Source organism: Mobula birostris, chromosome 24 (genome assembly GCF_030028105.1).
Source record: "Mobula birostris isolate sMobBir1 chromosome 24, sMobBir1.hap1, whole genome shotgun sequence".
Classification (NCBI taxonomy): Eukaryota; Metazoa; Chordata; class Chondrichthyes; order Myliobatiformes; family Myliobatidae; genus Mobula; species Mobula birostris.
This window is the reverse complement of record NC_092393.1, coordinates 38,579,732-38,601,108: the sequence shown is the minus strand read 5'-3', so window position 1 is coordinate 38,601,108 and position 21,377 is coordinate 38,579,732. Positions and strand designations below refer to the sequence as shown.

The 21,377-nt window shown below is 40.0% G+C and overlaps 2 protein-coding genes across 6 annotated transcripts in view; both read left to right on the top strand.

The window, feature by feature from the left end:
- The window catches only part of LOC140187285 (protein sidekick-2-like), a 971,472-nt gene that overhangs the window by 790,125 nt on the left and 159,970 nt on the right, over positions 1-21,377 (top strand). For 3 of the 5 annotated variants that reach the window (XM_072242441.1, XM_072242444.1, XM_072242446.1), the window contains exons 34-35: positions 2,898-2,954; positions 14,405-14,506. In XM_072242441.1, coding sequence (XP_072098542.1) covers positions 2,898-2,954; positions 14,405-14,506 — 159 coding nt within the window. The remainder of the gene's footprint in view (positions 1-2,897; positions 2,955-14,404; positions 14,507-21,377) is intronic. The other 2 variants (XM_072242442.1, XM_072242443.1) reach the window with 2 other exon arrangements.
- The window catches only part of rpl38 (ribosomal protein L38), a 259,773-nt gene continuing 239,255 nt past the window's right edge, over positions 860-21,377 (top strand). The window contains exon 1 of the mRNA XM_072242448.1: positions 860-869. The gene's annotated coding sequence lies outside the window, so the exon portion shown is untranslated. The remainder of the gene's footprint in view (positions 870-21,377) is intronic.

Sequence of the window (21,377 nt, the reverse complement as noted above, 5' to 3'; positions counted from 1 at the left end):
ACCATTGAATCCAAGAGCAGACAGCCAATTTAAAATGGCACTGAGACAATTAACCTCTTCCTCCTCCATCATAATTGTAATGGCTGATAAATTAACTGAATTTAAGCAGTCCTTCAATTAATGAAGATTATCTTTTTGGATGGCATATATTGTACAGGAAACACAGTTCTGGTGTTCCTCTCAAAATACTAAAATTGAGTTGTTTTTAATGAACCCAAACGTTTGAGTCACAGAATTAAGTTGGACTAGAACATGAAAGAGAGAAATGTGATGAACATCAGACATGAATGCAGTTCAGATTATCGGTATTCTTATTGTTCTGAAAATTGAAAACAAGTAATTAGACTCTGAGTTTACATACAGAATAAATGGATCTATGAAGTTATGTTATTAAAATAGGAAAATTTCTGAAAGCGAAGCTAAGACTTGCAAGCTATCAGTAATAATTGGGAATTGGGAGGAAGCTCAGCATTGTTTAGAGTTATACACACAAAGAAAATTAATCATGGTTGTTTGAGCTCCACCAGCTCAGCTTTGGGTGTGCTTTGGGAAAATTCTAAGCACGATAACTTAGCTGTTAGCGATTTCCCATCTGTTTCATTGTTAGAATTGGGGCTGCTCATTGCGAGTACAATGTACCAATCCATTCTTACTTCTCAAATCATAAAATAATATTCACTACCCTTAACTTCCACGCTCTGATTTTTCCCCCAACAAAAAATGGTCTGACCTCCTCCTTTTCACTTTAACCCTCCAGTATGCAACTGTTGGCTTCCTTGATTGACCTAATACCAGTTACTCAACTCACCTGAAATATCTACCCATTTCCTAATGAACTAAGTTCCTCAGGGCAATATCTTAGGCTTAGCATGAGTCAAATGAGTTCCCAAAGGGATGGTCAATGATGATTGAATTATACTGTTACATGCACAACTCCTCAGCAAATAAAGCCGATCATACCTGAAAACAGGAAGATCTGGTTAATGTTCAGACATCAGCTGATTTTGATGGGCAATATTTATGACACCAAGTGCTATGCATTGATCACTGACAACAAAGGAGAGCCTAACCACTTACAGTCAATGGCACTATGACTGTTGTGCCCTTCATCATCTGCACCCTGGTGGTCATCATTGATCAGAAACGGAATGCACAGCCACATAAATGCTCTGGCTATGAAAGAAGGTCAGAGCAGGGTATATATCCTGTAGTGAGACTTAACCATTGCCTTCACAAAGCCTTTCCAACATCGTCAAATGTGTTGGAAAGACCTTCACTGGCCTGAATTATCACAGTTCAACAAAATTCGGGAGTTTGCACAGATTTGTCCTGGCACTTTCATTTTGAATTCTGCAGGTGCAAGTGCAGTTTATTGATTTTTTTTTAAAGTAGATCAAAACAGTTGTGCCTTCTGCATTATAATTGGTTAAATATTAAGTGACCTTCAGCAGTTTTGCCAGTGATATCCACATTCTGTGAACAAAAATGTACTCAACTAGTTCCAAGTAAAACTTTCTTGATAGGAAAAGAGCTGCCTGAATATTTCTAAATGGATAAATCATTGGTGAAAATAAAATATCCTCTATACAGGAAATCATAAAGGATGAAACAAAATATGAACATGCTAAAAAAAAAGTGAGATGATAAATCCTGGACTGGGATTTCAAAAGATGAACCATGAGAAGGAAGGACAAATGAGAGAAGCTAGTTTTGAGATTTTCGGAAAGTGTCAGCTTGTGGAGAAATATGATCTTTTCAATGCCGTACTGAAATAGGGAGACAACTGTATTCCAGTGCGTTTAAAGTTTAAGACAGGCAAGAAGAGAAAGCAATGTTAAAATGTGTAGAAGTTTATTGATGAACTGATAGTAAATCAGCATTCTTGTATAAAGAAGTATCACCAAGTTATGGTAGACATAGTATACAGTATATTTTTATTATTCTGCTTATTATTATTATTTCCCAGCACTGAGCATTCTTGCCTTGATGAACTCAAGGAGAAATTGTAAAATGTTTTATTGGAATCATACTTCAGTATGTTATCTTTATACTTATGCTCAAAGACACTCATGAATGTGAATGTATGTGACAGGCCAGGTAAATACACAAATAAAAAATTTTAATATCCATGTTATTATTCCATTTATGGAATCTTCACTGTTCTAATGACTAATTGAATCGACCTTCATTAATCCAAGGTGAGAAAGTGAAGAATATAACAATCTCTCCAACCTAAGGTCTTGCTTTTGCTAACGTTCTTGTTCCTTTTTCTCAAATCTGGATTTGTCCATTGTTTTTACCCTTACTGCGTGTGCTGTATAGCAAAACTTCAGTATCTTATAAATTCCTCAGATCATCAGTGTTTCAGTACATTTAACTGCATTGTTTGTTTTTAATTAATTCAGATCATTGCACTTGAAAATTACCTTTTTTAACAAGATATATAAATAGTTTTAGAATTACACTTAGGAACTGGAGCAGTTTAATAAGTCTTACTGAACAACCTGATGTAAAATTGTACTCCATCACCTTGAAAACCCTACTACAGATACCATCTAGTGTAGACCTTGTAGTCAACAATCATAGCTATAGAGTTACGGACGATTGTATTGATTTTGCCTATCATCATTTTTATTAAGAGGTACCCCTTGCTTAGATCATTGCCAAAAGCTGATTTCTTTTAAGCTATTAATCTGGTACTTGTTTTCGCTTTTAACCATATATGGCTATTTTTCCAATAATAATAGCAATAATTTCCAGTAACCTCTTCTGTGTTTTAATGTGTTGTTCAATTGCACCTGCAGCTATTTAAATGAATGTTACTTGAGTGATGTTTGTATTTACTAATATTCACTGTCTGTTGTAACCTGTATCTTCATGCATCACATTTCCTGTAGCAGTGTATCATGTTCGGAACCTGAGTGATTCTTCACTAGCACAATATGAGCTGGACAGTAAGTCAACTTTATTACATTTTTAAAAATATGTATTGTTTCACTCTATTTTCCTTTCTTTCCTCGCGTCGAGATTCCAGAGGCCCAAGAGAGAAAGATTGAGAGAGAAATGGGCCATACACAAGCAAATGAGATTAGTGTGGATTGGCACCTTGTTGGCATAGACAAGTTGAGCCAAAGGGCCTGTCTCTGACTTGTATATCACAATGAATCTATCAGCAGGAATTGAGTTACAAAAGTGCCTGGAATTATGTAATACCTCCTGTAAATAAGTATTCCTGAAGTTTCATGTTAAACAGCACGTGATTTTGTTGTGCTTCATTCTGGGATGAAAGCAGAATGAATACTGAGGTGGATAACAAATCCAGGCAAATATATGTGAGAAATGCTGCCAACTGGAATTAGCCAATTCAGTGTAAGGATACTCTGGCTCCTCTATGAACTTCATGGCTCAGCTTCACTCTGTGTAGTACATTAATTTATAAAGCCATCCAGCTTCAGGGATTTGTTTGGTGAAGGAACTGCCTGGAATGCTTAAGGTTGAGGTGAGCTTTATTTGTCAGATGTGCATTGAAGCATCAAAACATACAGTGAAATACATTGTTTGTGTCAGTGGCCAATATGGATGTGCTGAGGGCAGCCTGCAAGTGTTGCCATGCTTCTGCCGCCAACATTGCTTACCCACAACTTCTAACCCTAACTCTTATATCTTTGGAATGTGGGAGGAAACCAGAACACCCATAGGAACTCCATGCGGCCATGAAGAAAATGTACAAGTTCCTTAAAGACCGCGGTAGAATTGAACCCCAGTCTTACAGCTAGTGCTGTAACGGTGTTATGCTAACCGCTGCTACCCTATTTATATAATTCCCTATATTTTATACGGGGATTTTCCTACTTAATATGCCAGCAAATGTTTGAATATCATTCCTTGTTACCACATCGATGGCCTTCTTTGAGGCCTGTAATTTCCCATTTTGCATTTTTTATAGGCAGGAAGTGTAAGGTGCATTTTGAAGTTCGGTTGCACAAGTTAAAATGAATGGATTTGGGTTTCAGTTTAGAGTCCTCCTCAAATATTAATTCAACATTTATCTTTTAAATTGCTATAGGATAGTGATAAAGAAAGGAAGCAGAATTATAAGTTGTATTAAATACAATGAAACTGAATGTTGAAAGCAAAGCAGCAAATCTGTAGCAAGAAGTGTTGAAGCTAAATGACACAAAATTGAGATCAGTGAAGAGTCATTCATCCTCATCACTGGATACCAGGCAAAGCTTGAATATAACTTGCTTGCTTCTCATCCCACTAACTACAAATTTCCAATTGGAAACTGGTGTAATTCCTTTTGATTGTCAGATGAATTGGCCATATGTCAATTATATGGTGGTTGCTGGACTATGCACGTGTTCATTTTGGTGACCAGACAGAGCTGTCATGTCCAAAGAATACAGGGTCTTCATAGCTTATCAGTTATAGTTGATGACCCAAGAAACAAAGTGATTTCTATTTCTCATAAGCAAGAAAATACTTTAACAAAGCAGTGCATGATTCTTTATACAGAAAGTATTTGTGAGGGTATTGTTTCCTTGTGTGAACAGGTAGAGCTACTTGTAAGCAGCAGTTCATCTTACAATAATATTTTTTGTACAAGTTTAGTTTTTCAATACAGAGTGCAAGAATACTAGGATAGACTCTGACCTTTGGCTAAGTACTTTCTTTGATCTTCATTTTATAACAGTTAGTCATAACTGGATAGGAATAGAAGGAGAATTGGCCTTAATTCGTATTTAAAATTGGCTTCATTTCTGCCTTGTATAACTTAAATGGCCTCTGAGCATAAAGCACTATTGTTTTGAGGCCATGGGGATGCTGTTACTGAAGTGCATTAGAATGAAAAGTATTAAAAGGAGCATTTTAAAAGATTGCCTCATTTGAAAAATTCAAGTTGCTTGAAAGATCAGATGAACTTTAAATAGTTTGTAGGTCAAATCCAAACCAGATCATAATCCCCTGCTGATCTGATTTACTTACCCATCACCAGACATGAACATTTGTATTTCTTTAGAGGGCATTATTTAAAACCTGCAAAAAATCATGATTAGTTCCTGAGCATTAACCCTGAACATCTGAGAAATTGCATCTAGATTTTATAACCTCTCGCTAAAGCCAATTGCTCTTTGCTGATAATGCATTTCCACAATACCATATGTTGCTCAAATAGTCAACCATTATATGTGAAACTGTCATCATAATATATAACTGTGATGCTGAATTTTATTCTAGTCTCACCTTTGTTCAAAAATATGCACTTCCAATGGAGGTTACATATACTGAAGTGAAAACCCTGCCTATTTGTCCTTTTCTTTCAATCCAACACTGTTGGCTGCAGCAGCCAACTTTGCATACATCAAATTTTAGCCCTGGACCACTTCTGGCTCAAGTCATTTGAATACTTCTGTTATTCCTCCCAATCATGCAGAACTGTCAGTCACATGTTCATTGATATCTGGATGAAGCGAAATTTTGACTTAACACGAGCAGCAAGATGTTTTATTAGAGGATTAGAGTGGCACTTGGCAATATTTAATCCATCCTAAGAAGCAGTTGACAAATTTTAATCCATCTTAATCTTTACCTTTTGACCTGAGGCATGGATAATTATATTATACTGACTGTTACCTGCGGCCAGCTGCATATTTAGAAACACTTTTTTATTGATTATTCGACCAATAAGATTTTAGAAATGTACACAATGGAGAAATAAAGCTCAATATAATGATCTTATTTCATTCTCCGTTCAAAAGACAACATGTAACCAAAAGCCTGGAACAAAAGTCAGGTATTAGTATTAGCTTGACAGTAGTTGGCACTGACAGGAGCTAATGGTGTCAATTTTGTCAGTCATTGACTTGATCACTTTGCATCACTCAGCATGCATTGAAGATCACCAAGGTGGTCCTGTTTAAATAGCTGAGGAGATTTGCTATTTCTAGACTGTCTAGTGTGCACTCGGTGACTAACCAAATTGAAAAATTTTCAAACAGTACTGAAAAGGTACATTGTTTATGAGATATAAAATCCAAGATAAAACTGAAAAGAAGAACACAATTAAGAAGCTTTCATTTGAATGTTTGAACCTTTTTGAATAAAATACTTGAATTGGAAGCATGTGTACTGAAAAATGTAGGAATGGTGGAAATTTAGTTCAGACCTTTATGCTGGAAGTAATTTCAGTCTGCAGGATGGTGGATTGTATGGCAAAGCAAAAACAGTGCAAAAAGGTGTTTCTTTCTATGTCCAGATTAATCTCTGGGTTGTCTCTGGGGAGGGGAAAAGAATAAAGCAAATTTACCTGCTACAGGTCTGGGGTAGCTGCACAGTAGTTGGTTGTTTATTGTGTGTAAAGTGAGCAAGAGCTAATTAAAAGTTAAGAATTAAGAGTGAGGCGATGGGTAAAATAATATCCAAGTATATTTTTTATCAAAGAATTTATAAATTACACAACCCTGACATTTGCTTGCTCACACAGGTAGCCACAAAGCAACAAACACAAAAAAAAAAGAATAAAAATAAAAGACCAGCACTCAATGTGCAAGAGAAAGGAAAGAAATACAAATTGCAAACAGTTGAAGTGAGCAGCATGCTGAACCACAGTTGAGTCCTCAGATCCAAACTCCGGAACAGCCCGGAGTAGGCCCAAAGCCTAGCATATCAGTTCATCATATTAGCGGGCACGGAGCACAGTAGCCTCGGCGCCGTGGAGATGGAGAAATAAAATCAGAAAATGTAGGTCAGGCGACATTTGTGGAAAAAGAAATATTAACATTTCATAGCCGGGACCCTTCATCGGAACACAAAGTGAAGAGTGAATATTAATATGCTGATACAGGGGAAAAACCCATGTCACCTCATTGATGCCCAAAGCTCACTTGAATCATATTTTTGTTGGACTTTTAAACGAATGAGGGGATTTGTCATCCTAAAATAAGTGTGAGGCTGCTTAAGTGTTCAAATCAAGCGTCTACAGCCAATCACCAATGCAAAATTCAGCTACAAATAGGAGAAGCAGAACTGGTGTAGCAGGACACACAAATAAGTTTAGGTCCATTGCCAGCCCTGTTACATGATCATCCCATTGGTTCCCAGTAACCCTGCAACAACTGTACAGGCCTTCCCTACTCTGCTATAGTAGACAGCAAGCGCATTGGAGCCCTGAACTCACTGCCTTGAAATGGCTAAGTCTGTTTTGGGTTTCACAAAACTGCTTCTGAGTGAATCAGACGACCCATTATAAAATGACATGCTTTTTTCCTCCATCACACCAAATTTAGAACAATGACAGCATTAAGTATGACTGGATTAAATGGGTGAATGATGAAGTAACTGTTAATTACAAGGGATGAGCAGCAAAGAACCAAGCTAACATCTCCCAGTGGTTAGTCAACACTCAGGCCTTCTCCTGTCTTTTCTCATCAAAATTTATCAAAACTTGGCAGTGTAGTAACAATGAGTAGGGAAGCTTTAGAATGTAGGAGGATACAGATGGTCTGATCAGCCTGCCGCGACAAGAGCCCCTTTTTCAACAACCATTTTACTGTGAATTTGTGAGCAAATGAGCATTGACAAAATATCTATGAAAGCTAAATCCAGATTGATGGGATTTATCACCAGAGTTTGCTACATCTCAGTGCCTGTGATAGTATTCACTTCTTGTTTAATACTTCGGAGGTTTTTGTGGAAGTTTTCTTTCTTAGTAACTGACTTGACTGCACCAACAGCCAACAGCTGTCTCATATCATGGACAGCAAAGCGACCAAGAAGTAGATATTCAGAAAAACTCTTGACGCACATGGGATTAGTTGCATCAAATGAACAATGGCTGCCTCTCCAGACTTTAAAATTTTGGGGCAATCTTCCAACTTCTTGCCAGATCAACAATCAATCTTCTCTTTTCGCTCACTGAACTTGCAGGTAACATGAGCAGTACAACAGCCAAGTACTGTATCAAAACTCTGGGGGAGACTCATGTCGAGATGTTAAATGTGCTTCTTGAAACACTCAGAGTGGCACCAGCAAATCAGGAATAATGGAGCTGTGATCAAATCTGAGATCATCTCCCAGGCAGTGCCAGCAAAGACAGGGAACTATGCATGTGATTTCAAGACATTAATAAACTGGGGACTGATTTAAAAGAAATTATGTTCTGTCTTCCATCAAGGAAAAACGAATAAAAAAGGTGCATCATTAGGAAAATCGACATAGAGATATCAAAAAAACATGCTGTATGAAACCTTCAGCATAAGACAGGATAACCTTGGAAGGCATATTTCAAAGTAGTTTGGACAAATGCCACTGTAGAGAAATATAACAAAGAGTATTACTCAAAATAGTAGCTTCTATTCAGCAATATAGAAGTTTAACAATTCAGTTTTTTTTTTAATTCACAACATGGACTGACTGAGGCTCAATTTAAGAAATAGTTAAATTACTTGCTGGTTACTTTCTAGGGTTGTTCATCACGGATAAAGTTTTTGGATTGCTCTTCCTACTTTGATTCTGTAACCTGTGTTTTGTTTTGTAACTCCAAAACATTAAATTAATCAAAGTGTAAACTAGGAGCAGGGAGATAAATGCGTGTACTTGTTTTTTTTTACTTTAAGCAAGATGAGCCCATGTCATGACTTATGCAATTCATATATTACCATGATGAATTATATAAACAATAAGAATGGTTAATCAAGCAATATATTTACATTATTACTCAAATATTACCGAAATATTAAATACACAACACTTGCTTAGCTATAAACTCCAACTCAATATAGAATGCATCTCAGCTGTATACACAGCATATTATATAATACAACTGCTATACAGACATCCACAGCATAGTAAATTTTTTAATTGTCCCTTTCATCCCTAAAGAATTAATCACTGTGGAGGATTTCTTACTCTGGTCAGATAATGTCTTTCCTGACGAGGAGTATCACTCTGCATGTGAGACTAGTGGTTGTGAAATAATCTCAGATTCTGGGGCCTCCTCCATGGTAATTGTAGGAGTTGACCCTGAGGCTGCAGGAAGTGGTTCTGTTAGCAGTAGCTACCCTTCCTCTCTTGCAATTGACTCTGCTCTCCTCAACTGATTGATGTGTCATCTCCTGATGATATCTGTCACAATCTCCATTGTGTAGGAGTTCTGTCCTTAATCTTTTTGAGTAATTGCTCTTGATCACCACTATAGTCCCTCTCCATGAGTGTTTTCCAGGAGTGAAGCATGGAACCTCCTTGTTTGAGGAGCCTTCAATTTGTCTCAGATATTTGTCTTACATTCTCCTTCTGAGATTGGTTTTGAGGAGGTCCAAGCGTGAATGCAAGGGACAACCCAGAAATGGCATAGCTGGTGGGTTGTTGGTTGTGGGTTACGTTGCATTACAATACGCAAGGTAGAGATTTGTGAATTTCTGTTTCAGTGTCAGTGTAGTGTGCTCTGCTACGTTACTCGTAGTACCTTCTTTAGACTCTGGACAAACCTTTCCATAAAGCCATTTGTAGCTGGGTGATATGGTGCAGATGTAATATGTCTTATTCCAATCGTTTTCAGGAATGACTGAATCTGTTCCACCACAAACTGCTTCATTGTCACCGACCAAGTGTTGGAAACACCAGTCCTTGCAAAGAAGCTTCTTAACACATCAGCAATGTGTGAGGCCATACTGGAGCCGATTGGGAACATTTCTAGCCACTTTGTGCCACTCCAATTTCTAGCCACTCCAATACTACCAAGAAATTTGTGCCCATGAATGGTCCAGCAAAATCCACATGAAGCCACTGCCAAGGCAACGCAGGTCATTCACAGGAATGTAGAGGCGCTACTTTTGGCATTTTCTGGCTGAGTTGGCCTCCCGAAGAGTGCATGACAAGCTGCTCAACCTACTGATCTCTCCCAGGCCACCTGAAGCACCTTCAATAATTCCAAAAGACTGAAGTAGGGTAAATACTGAAAGGCTTTTATTCGCAGTAAAACGTGACCTCCATGCTGAGTGTCTGCCCCCGGTCTGAGGGGGAGGAGCAATAGTGAAATCACCTTTATTCAGGGATCTGTGGGAGGAGCCACAGGGGCAGTCAACAGAGGGACGTGTCCAGACAGTTAACCCAGTTACAACATATATATATGGTTTACCACACCACCAGGCAACAGTTTGAGCCAGTTCTTTCATTTTGACCACACCTAGATGACCAGCATGTAGCTCCTCCAACACTTCAGCTCTCAGCTTGGGTGGTACAACAACTCTGAATCCCCACATAAGGCAACCTCCATCAAGGGCAATTTCATCCTGGCACTGGTAAATGAGGCAGCTGGGGTTTCTGCTGTATATTCCAGCCTCTTTTGGTGGCCATGTTGACCTGAGAGATTACGGGGTCTCTTCTGCTTACCCTTTGGATCATCTCTGCTGTAATAGGAGAAACTTTTGATTCTGTATTTGGCCGAATTCATCAAGAGGAGTGTCCTTTTTTGTAAATTTTCAGGGTATTTCCTATTCCAAGGGTAAACTGGACAATCCATCGGTATTTACATGATTAGTTGTCCTCTTGAATTCAATCTTGTAATTGTGTCCTCTAAGAAACAGAGCCCATTTCTGCATTCATGCTGCTGCTGGTAGTGGAGCACCCTTCTGTGGATTGAGAATGGACACTAGTGGTTAATGATGAGCAATGAGGGTAAACGCTCTCCCGTACAGGCACTGGTTGAAAGGTTTACAGCATCAAACAAGATTCAAGGCCTCTCTGTCTGTCTGTCTGTCTGTATGTAATTTTTCCCTGCAGTGGTAAGGGAACGTAATGCAAAAGCTATGGGGCGTTCACTTCCATCACTTATAACATGTTACATGATTGCATCTATACCAAAAGTCACAGGTAAGCTTCACCAGACATTGTGCATCATAATGTGTGAGTACAGTGTCTGAGGTCACTATTTCATTTACCTTTGTGAAGGCCACCTCACTGTGCTTTGTCCATTGCTGTTCTTCCTGATCTGTGGTAATAAGTTCAAGGGGTGGAGCACAATAGCCAGATTTGGCGGGAAATTGTTATAGTTACTGACAAATCCTAAAAGCAACCACAACTGTGACATGTCCTTTGGCCTTGGGGCATCCACCACTGCTTAAATTTTCTCAGCACACATGTATGTCAATAGTGTGACCACAGTAAGTGATGCTTGGTTTAAAGAATTCATACTTGTCGCATCGTGCTCTGAGCCCATAATCTTCTAATCTTTTTGACACTGTCTTGAACTTTTGGAGCTGTTCCTTGTCATCCTTACTGGTAACAATGATGACATTTATTTTTGCTGCACTCTGGTCCACACCTGTCTGCCAAAGTGCAGGTGCAGCTGCTACTCCAAGACTAAGCCTATTATGGCAATAAAGCCCTTTGTGAGTGTTTATGGCGAGAAACACTTTCGACTCTTCTTCTGTCTCCGTCTGTAGGTAGGCCTCAGCTAAGTCCACTTTGCTGAAGTGCTTTCCTCCAGAAAGGTTTGCAAAGATATCCTTTATCCTGGGCAAAGGGTATTGATCTACTTTCAGCACTGGGTTGATGGTAGCCTTAAAATCACCACAGGTCCTACCAGACCCATTTTTCTTAGCTACTGTTGAGTGGGCTCCTTCAGCCTCCATGCGATCCAGCTCACTGGCTAATTTATAACGGGTGGTACCGGGGAAAGCTGCGGTGACCAGGTCCCTGGCACTGAGGCTCAGAGGAGAAGGGAGGGAGAAGAAGACTGCAGTATTGATAGGGGATTCCATGGTTACAAGAGTAGACAGGAGATTCTACAGACACGATAGAGACACCCAGGTGACAGGGTCTGGGACATCTTAGATTGCATCCAAGGCATTCTAAATGAGGAGGGTTCTGGTACATATTGGCACCAATAACATTGGTAGGAAAAGGGAGTATGTCCTGAAGGGAGAATATAGGGAACTAGGAAGTAAGCTGAAAAGCAGGACCCCCAGGGCAGTAATCTCTGGATTGCTGCCTGTGCGATGCATCAGTGAGGGTAAGAATTGGATAACTTGGCAGTTGAATGCGTGGCTTAAGAACTGGTGCAGAGGTGAGGGTTTCAGATTTCTGGATCATTGGGATCTCATCTGGGAACAGTTTGACCTGTACAAAAGGGGCAGGTTACACCTGAACCTGAGGGGGACCAAATTCCTTGTGGGAAGGTTTGTGAGAGCTTTTGGGGAGGGTTTAAACTAACTTGGTGGTGGAAGGGAAACTGAGTGATAGGGCTGAAGATAGGGTTGGTATACAAGCAGAAGCAATGTGTAGTGAGACTGTTATAAAGGACAGCAGATGATAGGGCAGAATTGCAGTCACTGGGATGAGTTGCAGTGTAACGGGAACAAAATCAAAAAGGGTGATAAATAAAGAACTGAAGGTGTTATATTTGAATGCACACGGTATACGGAATAAGGTGGATGATCTTGCAGCAGAGTAAGAGATTGGCAGGTATGACATTGTGGGCATCACAGAGTCATAGCTGAAAAAAAATCATAGTTGGGAGCTTAAGGTCCGAGTATACACATTGTATCAAAAGGACAGGCATGTAGGCAAGAGGGGGTGCCGTGGCTCTGTTGGTAAAAAATGAAATCAAGTCATTAGAAAGAGGTGTAGTCAGAGAAATATGAGGTCATGCATTTGAGGAGGTGCAGTGAGGCAGGGGACTAAGTTCTGCGGAGAAACAGAGGGGCCATGGTGTTATGTCTACAAATCCTTAAAAGTGGCAGGACACGTCAGTAAAATGATTCAAATACACTTGGAATGCTTTCCCTTATCATTCAAAACAAAATACAATAGCAGAGTGTTATGCTATAATTGTACACACCAGTTAGGCCACGGCTTGAATGGTGTGTACAATACCGTCACCTCGTTGCTCTGAAGAAGGTGCAGAGGAGAGTTACAAAGGTGTTGCCATGACTTTTTCCATGAGGTAAAATCAGCTGAACTGGGTTATTTACTTTGGGGGAAAAAGTGGAATCTGGGAGTAAGTGCACAAAATTATGAGATCCTATTTTCAAGTAAATAGAAAGGGAGGACCTTTCTTTCTGAGCAGAAGAATCAGAAGTTAGGGATTGTAGATTAAGAAATATTTTGCAAAAGAGTAAGAGAGAAGATGAGGAAGAATCTTCACTGTTGAGTCTGACAGAGATTGGAAATCATTGCCTCTGAGACGTACCTACATCAGATTAAAAACAAGTACTTGGAAGTGTTCCTGAACATCATGAATTTGCAGGAATTTGAAAATAATTCTTCTACAACCCCCTCCCCCCAGACAAGATGGGCTGAATGGTCTCCTTCAGTGGCATAAATTTTCTGTAATCCTACGATTCTGTTTGTGTTTCTTATCCCACCGAAAAAGTGGGGCTGTGGTATGTGATCTGGTTAAGTGGTAAGCTTTCTGATTTAGAGGTTTGACACTGATTACAGTAATGTTCATAATAAAAGGAAAGCTATACCAGGAACTAGAGTGGGGCAGCATCTGGATAGTTTCAAAAGTAACAATCATCGCAGATTTTGGAACAAATCAAGCATCTCTGACTTCAGCTTGCTGTGATATAGTTTATTTAGTTTTCCAGAGAGCCTGTTACGAAATCCCACAGGAAATACCAGTAATTGAGCTTAACTCTTGAAAATCTTTGGTAAAAAGTGGGGCTGGATTAGATTCAGCTTTTGAAAAGAAGGAAACCAGGAGTATTTTTGTAATCCGTAACTCCAGACTGTTGGGAATGAAAGAGAGCTGGGGGAGGTGGGTGATTGCAATGGAGTTCTCTGCAGATCACTGCATTGAACAGTATCCAGAAACCAAGTATTAGCCATACAATATCATAAACACAAAATAATCTGCAGATGCTGGGATCAAAGTAACACTCACAATACGCTGGAGGAACTCAGCAGGTCGGGCAGCATCTGTGGAAACAATGAGTCGACGTTTCGGGCCGGAACCCTTCATCAGGACTGTAGAGGGAAGGGGCAGAGGCCCTATTAAGAAGGTGGGGGGAGGGTGGGAAGGAGAAGGCTGGTAGGTTCCAGGTGAAAAACCAGTAAGGGGAAAGATAAAGGGGTGGGGGAGGGGAAGCAGGGAGGTGATAGGCAGGAAAGGTGAAGAAGGAATAGGGGAAAATACAATGGGTAGTAGAAGGAGGCGGAACCATGAGGGAGGTGATAGGCAGCTGGGGGAGGGGGCAGAGTGACATAGGGATAGAGGAAGGGAGGGGGAGGGAATTACTGGAAGTTGGAGAATTCTATGTTCATACCATACAATATCACCAGCACAGTTAGTCAGACTAACTAATCTCATTTTACAGGTACTTAATAATTTATTAGAATATCTGATTTACATCTGGATAGTTGCGCTGGTTATAACAACTTTCTTTCTTCATCCACACAGAACTGAGCAAGCACAAGCGCTATGAGATCCGAATGAGTGTGTACAATGCAGTAGGGGAAGGGCCAACCAGCCCTCCTCAAGAAGTGTTTGTGGGTGAGGCAGGTAAGTTCAACACCGTGGACAGATGTTAAAAACCAGAGAGGTCTCCATTAAACACACAATGTTCCAGGGAAGTCTCCTATTTCTACCCTGTTATTACAGATTTCACTTAGCCTAAACAATTGGCAGAATGATGCCATTCTTTTAATAATTTTATGCCTGATAAACAGACAAAATAATCTCCAGAATCCAAGTTTCATTTAGAGGGAAAAGCTTACTTCTTGGAAACTTAGAGCAGAAACTGAACACAATTCAGATTCTCTGTTTTCTCACAACTGATCTGAACAATTAGCATTTCAGTTCAACTGTCTGCTGATTACAATTTGTAATACATTTAGTTACTTAGACTAAAAGTCCTTGATTCATTAAATCATACTTAGCTCATGACTTTCATATTAACACATGGATGGACCAGATTTTGCTGAAAGACATAACTATAGGGCCCTTATCCACTGAAAATGTCACAAAGTCAAGGGTTTCCATGCTCACACAGTCAAAAAGACTTACTTGGCATATCTTGATGACTGCCATCAGTGACAACATTCAGTGTTGTTGAGATTCCCTAGTACCTAAACTGAAGAAAGCACACAAAATTCTGGAGGAACTCACCAGGCCAGCCACTGTCTACAGCGGGTCCCTGCCCAAAACATCAACTATTCATTTCCCTCCAGATATGCTGCCTGACCTGCTGGGTTTTTTTTAATTGTGTGTGGTTTTTGTATATTTTAACTGTTCAAGTACTTTCAATAGTTTTCTTTACTAACAAACATTCAAAAATATTTGTAGCCCTTACATCTTGAACAGCTGGCAAAGCTGGAAACTATTTGTACTTTTTAATTAATCTGATAATTCTTACTTATTTAGTTATTGAGATACAGAGCGGAACAGGCCCTTCTGGCCCTTCAAGCTGCGCTGCCCAGCAAAACCCCCGATTTAACCCTAGCCTAATTACGGGACAAATTACAATGACCAATTAAACTACCAGCCAGTGCATCTTTGGAGTGTGGAAGCCCGAGCACCCAGAGGATACCTACTGGGAGTACGTACAGCGGCAGGAGCTGAACCTGGGTCACTGGTAGTCATTGTCATAATCATAGTCATACTTTATTGATCTCGGGGGAAATTGGGTTTCGTTACAGTTGCACCATAAATAATTAAATAGTAATAAAACTATAAATAATTAAATAGTAATATGTAAATTATGCCAGGAAATAAGTCCAGAACCAGCCTATTGGCTCAGGGTGTCTGACCCTCCAAGGGAGGAGTTGTAAAGTTTGATGGCCACAGGCAGGAATGACTTCCTGTGACGCTCTGTGTTGCATCTCGGTGGAATGAGTCTCTGGCTGAATGTACTCCTGTGCCCAACCGGTACATTATGTAGTGGATGGGAGACATTGTCCAAGATGGCATGCAACTTGGACAGCATCCTCTTTTCAGTCACCACCGTCAGAGAGTCCAGTTCCATCCCCACAACATCACTGGCCTTACGAATGAGTTTGTTGATTCTGTTGGTGTCTGCTACCCTCAGCCTGATGCCCCAGCACACAACAGCAAACATGATAACACTGGCCACCACAGACTCGTAGAACATCCTCAGCATCGTCCGGCAGATGTTAAAGGACCTCAGTCTCCTCAGGAAATAGAGACGGCTTTGACCCTTCTTGCAGACAGCCTCAGTGTTCTTTGACCAGTCCAGTTTATTGTCAATTCGTATCCCCAGGTATTTGTAATCCTCCACCATGTCCACACTGAACCCCTGGATGGAAACAGTGGTCACCGGTGCCTTAGCTCTCCTCTGTTAAGCGTTGTGCTAACCACTACACTATCCTGCCACCCCACGGTCTTGCACTGTACTGCTGCTGCAAAACAACAAACCTCACAGTTTGTTAATAAGCCTGACTCTAATTCAAAGCTTTACCAGCTGCTACCGCTCAGGAATTGCTTCTGGAGTCTAGGGTGGTTCAGATCAGTAAGGTAGACCTTCCACAATCTGGCGAAGGAACAAATGCAGTGCCTCTTACAGACAGTGGGCATATCTCTGAACGAACTGACTAATATGCTTCTGAAATTTATTCATTATAATCCCTGTGATGATTTAGTATGCAATGGTACAATATAACATAATGTAAACTATTATAATAATTCTGAGCCTACACAGTCAATTTTATACTTCTTTCAATCGTAATTTTAATTGAGGAAGTGCAACAGCTTTTAGAATCATAATAAGGTTTATTAGCATATGTCATGAAATTTGTTATTTTGTGGCAGCAGTGTAGTGCAAGACACAAAACAGATTACTTTAAGTTGCCAGAAATAAACGAGTAGAAGCGAAATAGCAAGGTTTGTTCATTGGCTCATGGACCATTCAGAAAACTGATGGCAGTGGAGAAGAAGCTGTTTCTAAAACATCGAATGAGGGTCTTAAGGCTCTTTTAACTCTTTCCCGAAGGTGGCTATGAGAAGAGGGTATGTCCCAAATGGTGAGGGCCCACCTCACAGAAACACGCATGGCCTGGATTTTGTGTCAGGAATAATTCCAAGGCTCTTAGCATCCACTGTTACAAAATAAATCAAAAAGTGATATTCTGCATTTACACATGAGCCTTTGATCATGAAAATCAGGAAATTATTGTCTGAATTTACCTGCATCTCCGTAATCTTTGCTTACACTAATATCTCACCAAGAGACTTGGTGGTTAGAAGACAAAAAGGTGCTAATTTGTCTTAGTTGCCAGAAACCATTACCCACCCACCAAAATTTGTTAACTCAACTGTAGGCAAATGTTAGTTGCTATGCTGAGAATTAATTTTGAACACATAATTCCTCTGTTCCTAATGTGGAGGAAATGTTGGAGAATTTTCTTAATCGTTCTGAATTTTTTTTTAAATTTCTCTTTCTTGCTTGCTCTCTTGCAACTTTACTTCCCCCTTTTTGCTTTTTAAATTTCTATACTTAATTTTACATTGATTTAATGATTCTGCTTCATGTTGTAGAATCTAGATATCTCATTACAATTCTTGGTTGAAAAGGTATGTCTTGTTCACATGAAATACACAAATCCTCTCTGAAGGATCCATTGCCAAAACAGATTCCAATTTACTGAATTATCAAGTGTGATTAGTACCAAATCAATCGTGAGACTAAAATGCCATTTGAAATATCTGTTGTGATATGTACTGCTAAGCAGTTTGCTAAAGAACATCCATGTGGTTTCCTTAATGGAATATCTCTTCTTAGGGAGTGATAGAACACGGAGCCATACAACACAGGAACAGGTCCTTTGGCCCACAGTGTTGTGCTGAACTTAATAAATTAGTGATCAAATGCCCAACTAAACTAATCCCTTCTTCCCACACAATATCCATATCCTTCCGTTCCCTACATATTCATGTGCTCATGAATGGCTTGAACTCCTCCACAATCACCCAGGCAGTGCATTCCAGCCACCCACCACTCTCTGTGTAAGATACTCACCCTGCACATCTCCTTTGAACTTACCCCCTCTTACCTCAAAAACACGCCTCTGCTATTAGACATTTCAGCTAAAGATCCTGGCTGTCTCTCTGTGCTTGTCATCGACATGAACCTCTATCAAATCTCCCCTCAGCCTGCACCACTCCTGAGAAAACAAACCAAGTTTGTTCTTCCTCTCCTTCCAACACATTCCCTCCAATCCAGGGAACATCTTGGTAAACAACTTCTGCAGCCCTCCAAACCCTTCCTATATCTTTCCTATTATGGGGCAACCAGAACTGAATGTAGCACTACAGATGAAGGCAAACCTAAGTGTTGTAAAGTTGCAACACAAAGATTAGGGGGTAGGTCAAGGAAGAGCTGCTCCAGTCAAGTCCTGTGGGTTCTAAGGTCAATGTGGGATCTGCAGACCCTGCTACAGGTGAGGTAGGAAATGTCTGATGGGGCAGGCAGGTGGACAGTTGAGGAGATGATGCAATCCTTCCACTGTTTCACCACCTGGACGAGGTTTTCAATGTTAATCCAAAAATACCTACTCCATCTCAACCAGTAAAGGATCAAAAGTTATCAGAAGTTATTGGGAGCAAGAGAAGATCTGCAGATGCTAGAAATCCAAGTAACACACACAAAATGCTGGAGGAACTCAGCAGGCAAGGCAGCATCTATGTAAAAGAGTCCTGCTGAAGGGGCTCAGCCCAAAATGTCAAAAGTACTCTTTTCTGTAGATTCTGCCTGGTCTGCTAAGTTCCTCCAGCATTTTGTGTAGATGTTATTGGGAATGTCTTGAAAATGTTTTTGAATCATTCCTCTGCCCACTTGGTAATCTCTTGCTATGACAGAATGTCTGCTTCAAGAATTTGGGATCAGGCATAAATGATTGCACTCATTTGGTTTGGATAACCAGGCCTAGGAAGATTTAGCCTGCTTATTGGAACCAAATGAGTTTAATCAGGGCCTTAACAATGGGATATTTGCCTGAGAGAAAGCTCTGATAATGGTTTGCTTATCCTGTCATTCATTCACTGAAATGTTGGAAAGAATGAGCTGCAAAACATTGTCCTCTAACAATAAAAATCCACAAGAGGGTCATGAAAAATCTGAACTGCTTCTTATATATCGAGAGTCACCGGTTAATGAAGATGGATGTTGAAACGTACCATTGCCTTCAGTTCAATAGAATAGCCTTTGGTAAAGAGAATCTGAGGCTTAAAACCTCAAAATCACTAACTTCCTGGATTCTTCTGAGAAATTTCCAAGTTCAAGTTCAGTTTATTTAAAGGATAATTATGAAAGATAAAAACAATATTGCCCTATTTTGTAGCTTTATATCTTGTGTATGACATACAACATCATCCAGTTCAGAGGTGATCCATGATCCATAATGAACTCTCTTTGGGGTTTCTAATGAAATGACCCACAACCCATTGTTGATTACAAGTGTAAAGCTCCACCGGAGCCCACAGAAGACATTTTCTTTCTCCTGCCTCTAAAAGTACAGCTGTGAACTGTCTTGCTTTGCATGAACAGAGGGCTATTTTATGGTCACCACTCCACATTTTCCAATGAGACTTGAACTCAAAATCTGTTTTAGGTTCCCTGAATAGTCTACAAGCGAATGGTGCTGCTGATCATTGAATTACACATTCACAGTCACCACTCAGACAATTTCAAATGAAAGAAAAGGACAGCAATGTATTTGACTGGATTAGGAGGGTTATAAAGGGTGACTTCGGCTAACTAATATTATCAGGAATGTGCAATTAGAATAGAATCTATACAGATAACTAAGACACCAGAAGGCATTTTAATAACATGTCTTGGTCCTACTGATGTCACCCATCATTTCTGTGCAATTCTTCAAAATATGTGTGGTGATTTCAGTAACTCAGGAAGAATAGAACTGTGGGAAAATGAACCCTCACAAAATGAAAGCTGAAATCATTTGCCAGCAAGAACTTCAAGCTAAGTATGCTATGCCGAAACAGCATACTTTACTAGAATGCAAAGTGATTAGAAAAAATTAATATTTAGGCATCTGTATATGAAAGAAGAAACATTTAAAACCTGTGATATTATACGTATATAGTACTGAGCAAACGTCTTTTAGGCACATATATACAGCTAGCGTGCTGAAGACCTTTGCATAGTACTGTAATAATTTTATGTATTACACTGTACTGCTGCTGAAAAAAAAATTCATGACATACGTGAGTTATGCAGAACCTGATTTTGATATGGGTCTCTATTGTGGACTGAGAAGAGGAATCATGGTTAGGAAAAGGAGACAGGAGAAGGAGGGATTCTGTACTGATCAATAAACCATTTGTTTGGAATCAAATGGACTTGCCTGTGTCTCAGGACTGGGTGCGTCTGCACCCGCAGTACCTCCCCCCCCACCACCCTGCCTCTGGCACTCCTTCTCTGCCACCTGTTCTACACCCATCCTGCAGTGCACCACCCTCACCATTCCCAACATCCTTTGCTCCCACCAGATTTACAAACTCGCTGCCCACTGCATATTGACAAGTACAGTTCGGTGCAAAAGTCTAAGCACCTTAAAATATATATATATGCTGTATGCACAGGATTGTATATGTACAGGACAAATAGAAAACAAATCAATGTAAAGCAATTGAGCATCTGCAAAGCAAAGGAATGGAAAATCAATGCAGATAACAAAGAAAAGTATGTAAAATTTTCAGAGAAAAATAGGTTGAGTTTTGTTTAGGACATTAGACATCAAAATAGAAAGATTATGGAGAACAATCTGACAATAACACAATAATGAAGCATTGTGATAGCACAAAGGTATTTTTGAAAGAAATTCAAGGAAGATTTGTTAAATTGTTTATTAATTTTGTAAAGTTTTTCTCCCTCATTATGGAGAATCTTTTCATCATTCAATATTGTCCCCAAGGGCTTAGGTGAGTCGATGATCTCAGATCTCACAAGCGCAAGATCTCATGGGCAGAGTTATGGAGACGGGAGCCCTTCTGTATTTCCTTCCTCTTGCAATCCGTGTATGACACCCTTCCTTCACTATTACATCCGTACACATGGGGGATGAGAGAGGACCCGTACTGTAAGCTCTGTGGTCAAAAGGGGACACTGGGTCATATACTGTCCGGGTGTAAAACAGCTCTAACTCAAGAACGGTATAGGTGGTGCCATGATAAAGTGCTTCTGGCTCTTACTGACACACGAGAGCGGGAGAGATGCAAGAAGAGGACGGCTGGCACAGATTTGAGGAAGGCCATCACCTTCATCAAAGAGGGAGCTAGGCCTTTTGTAACCAAACAACCAAAGCCCAGTCTGCTGCTAACGGCCAGGTCCTGGGATATGAGGGTCGATGTGGGAAGGAGGTAGTTCCCGGATGTGGTGCACACAACCCTACGCCTG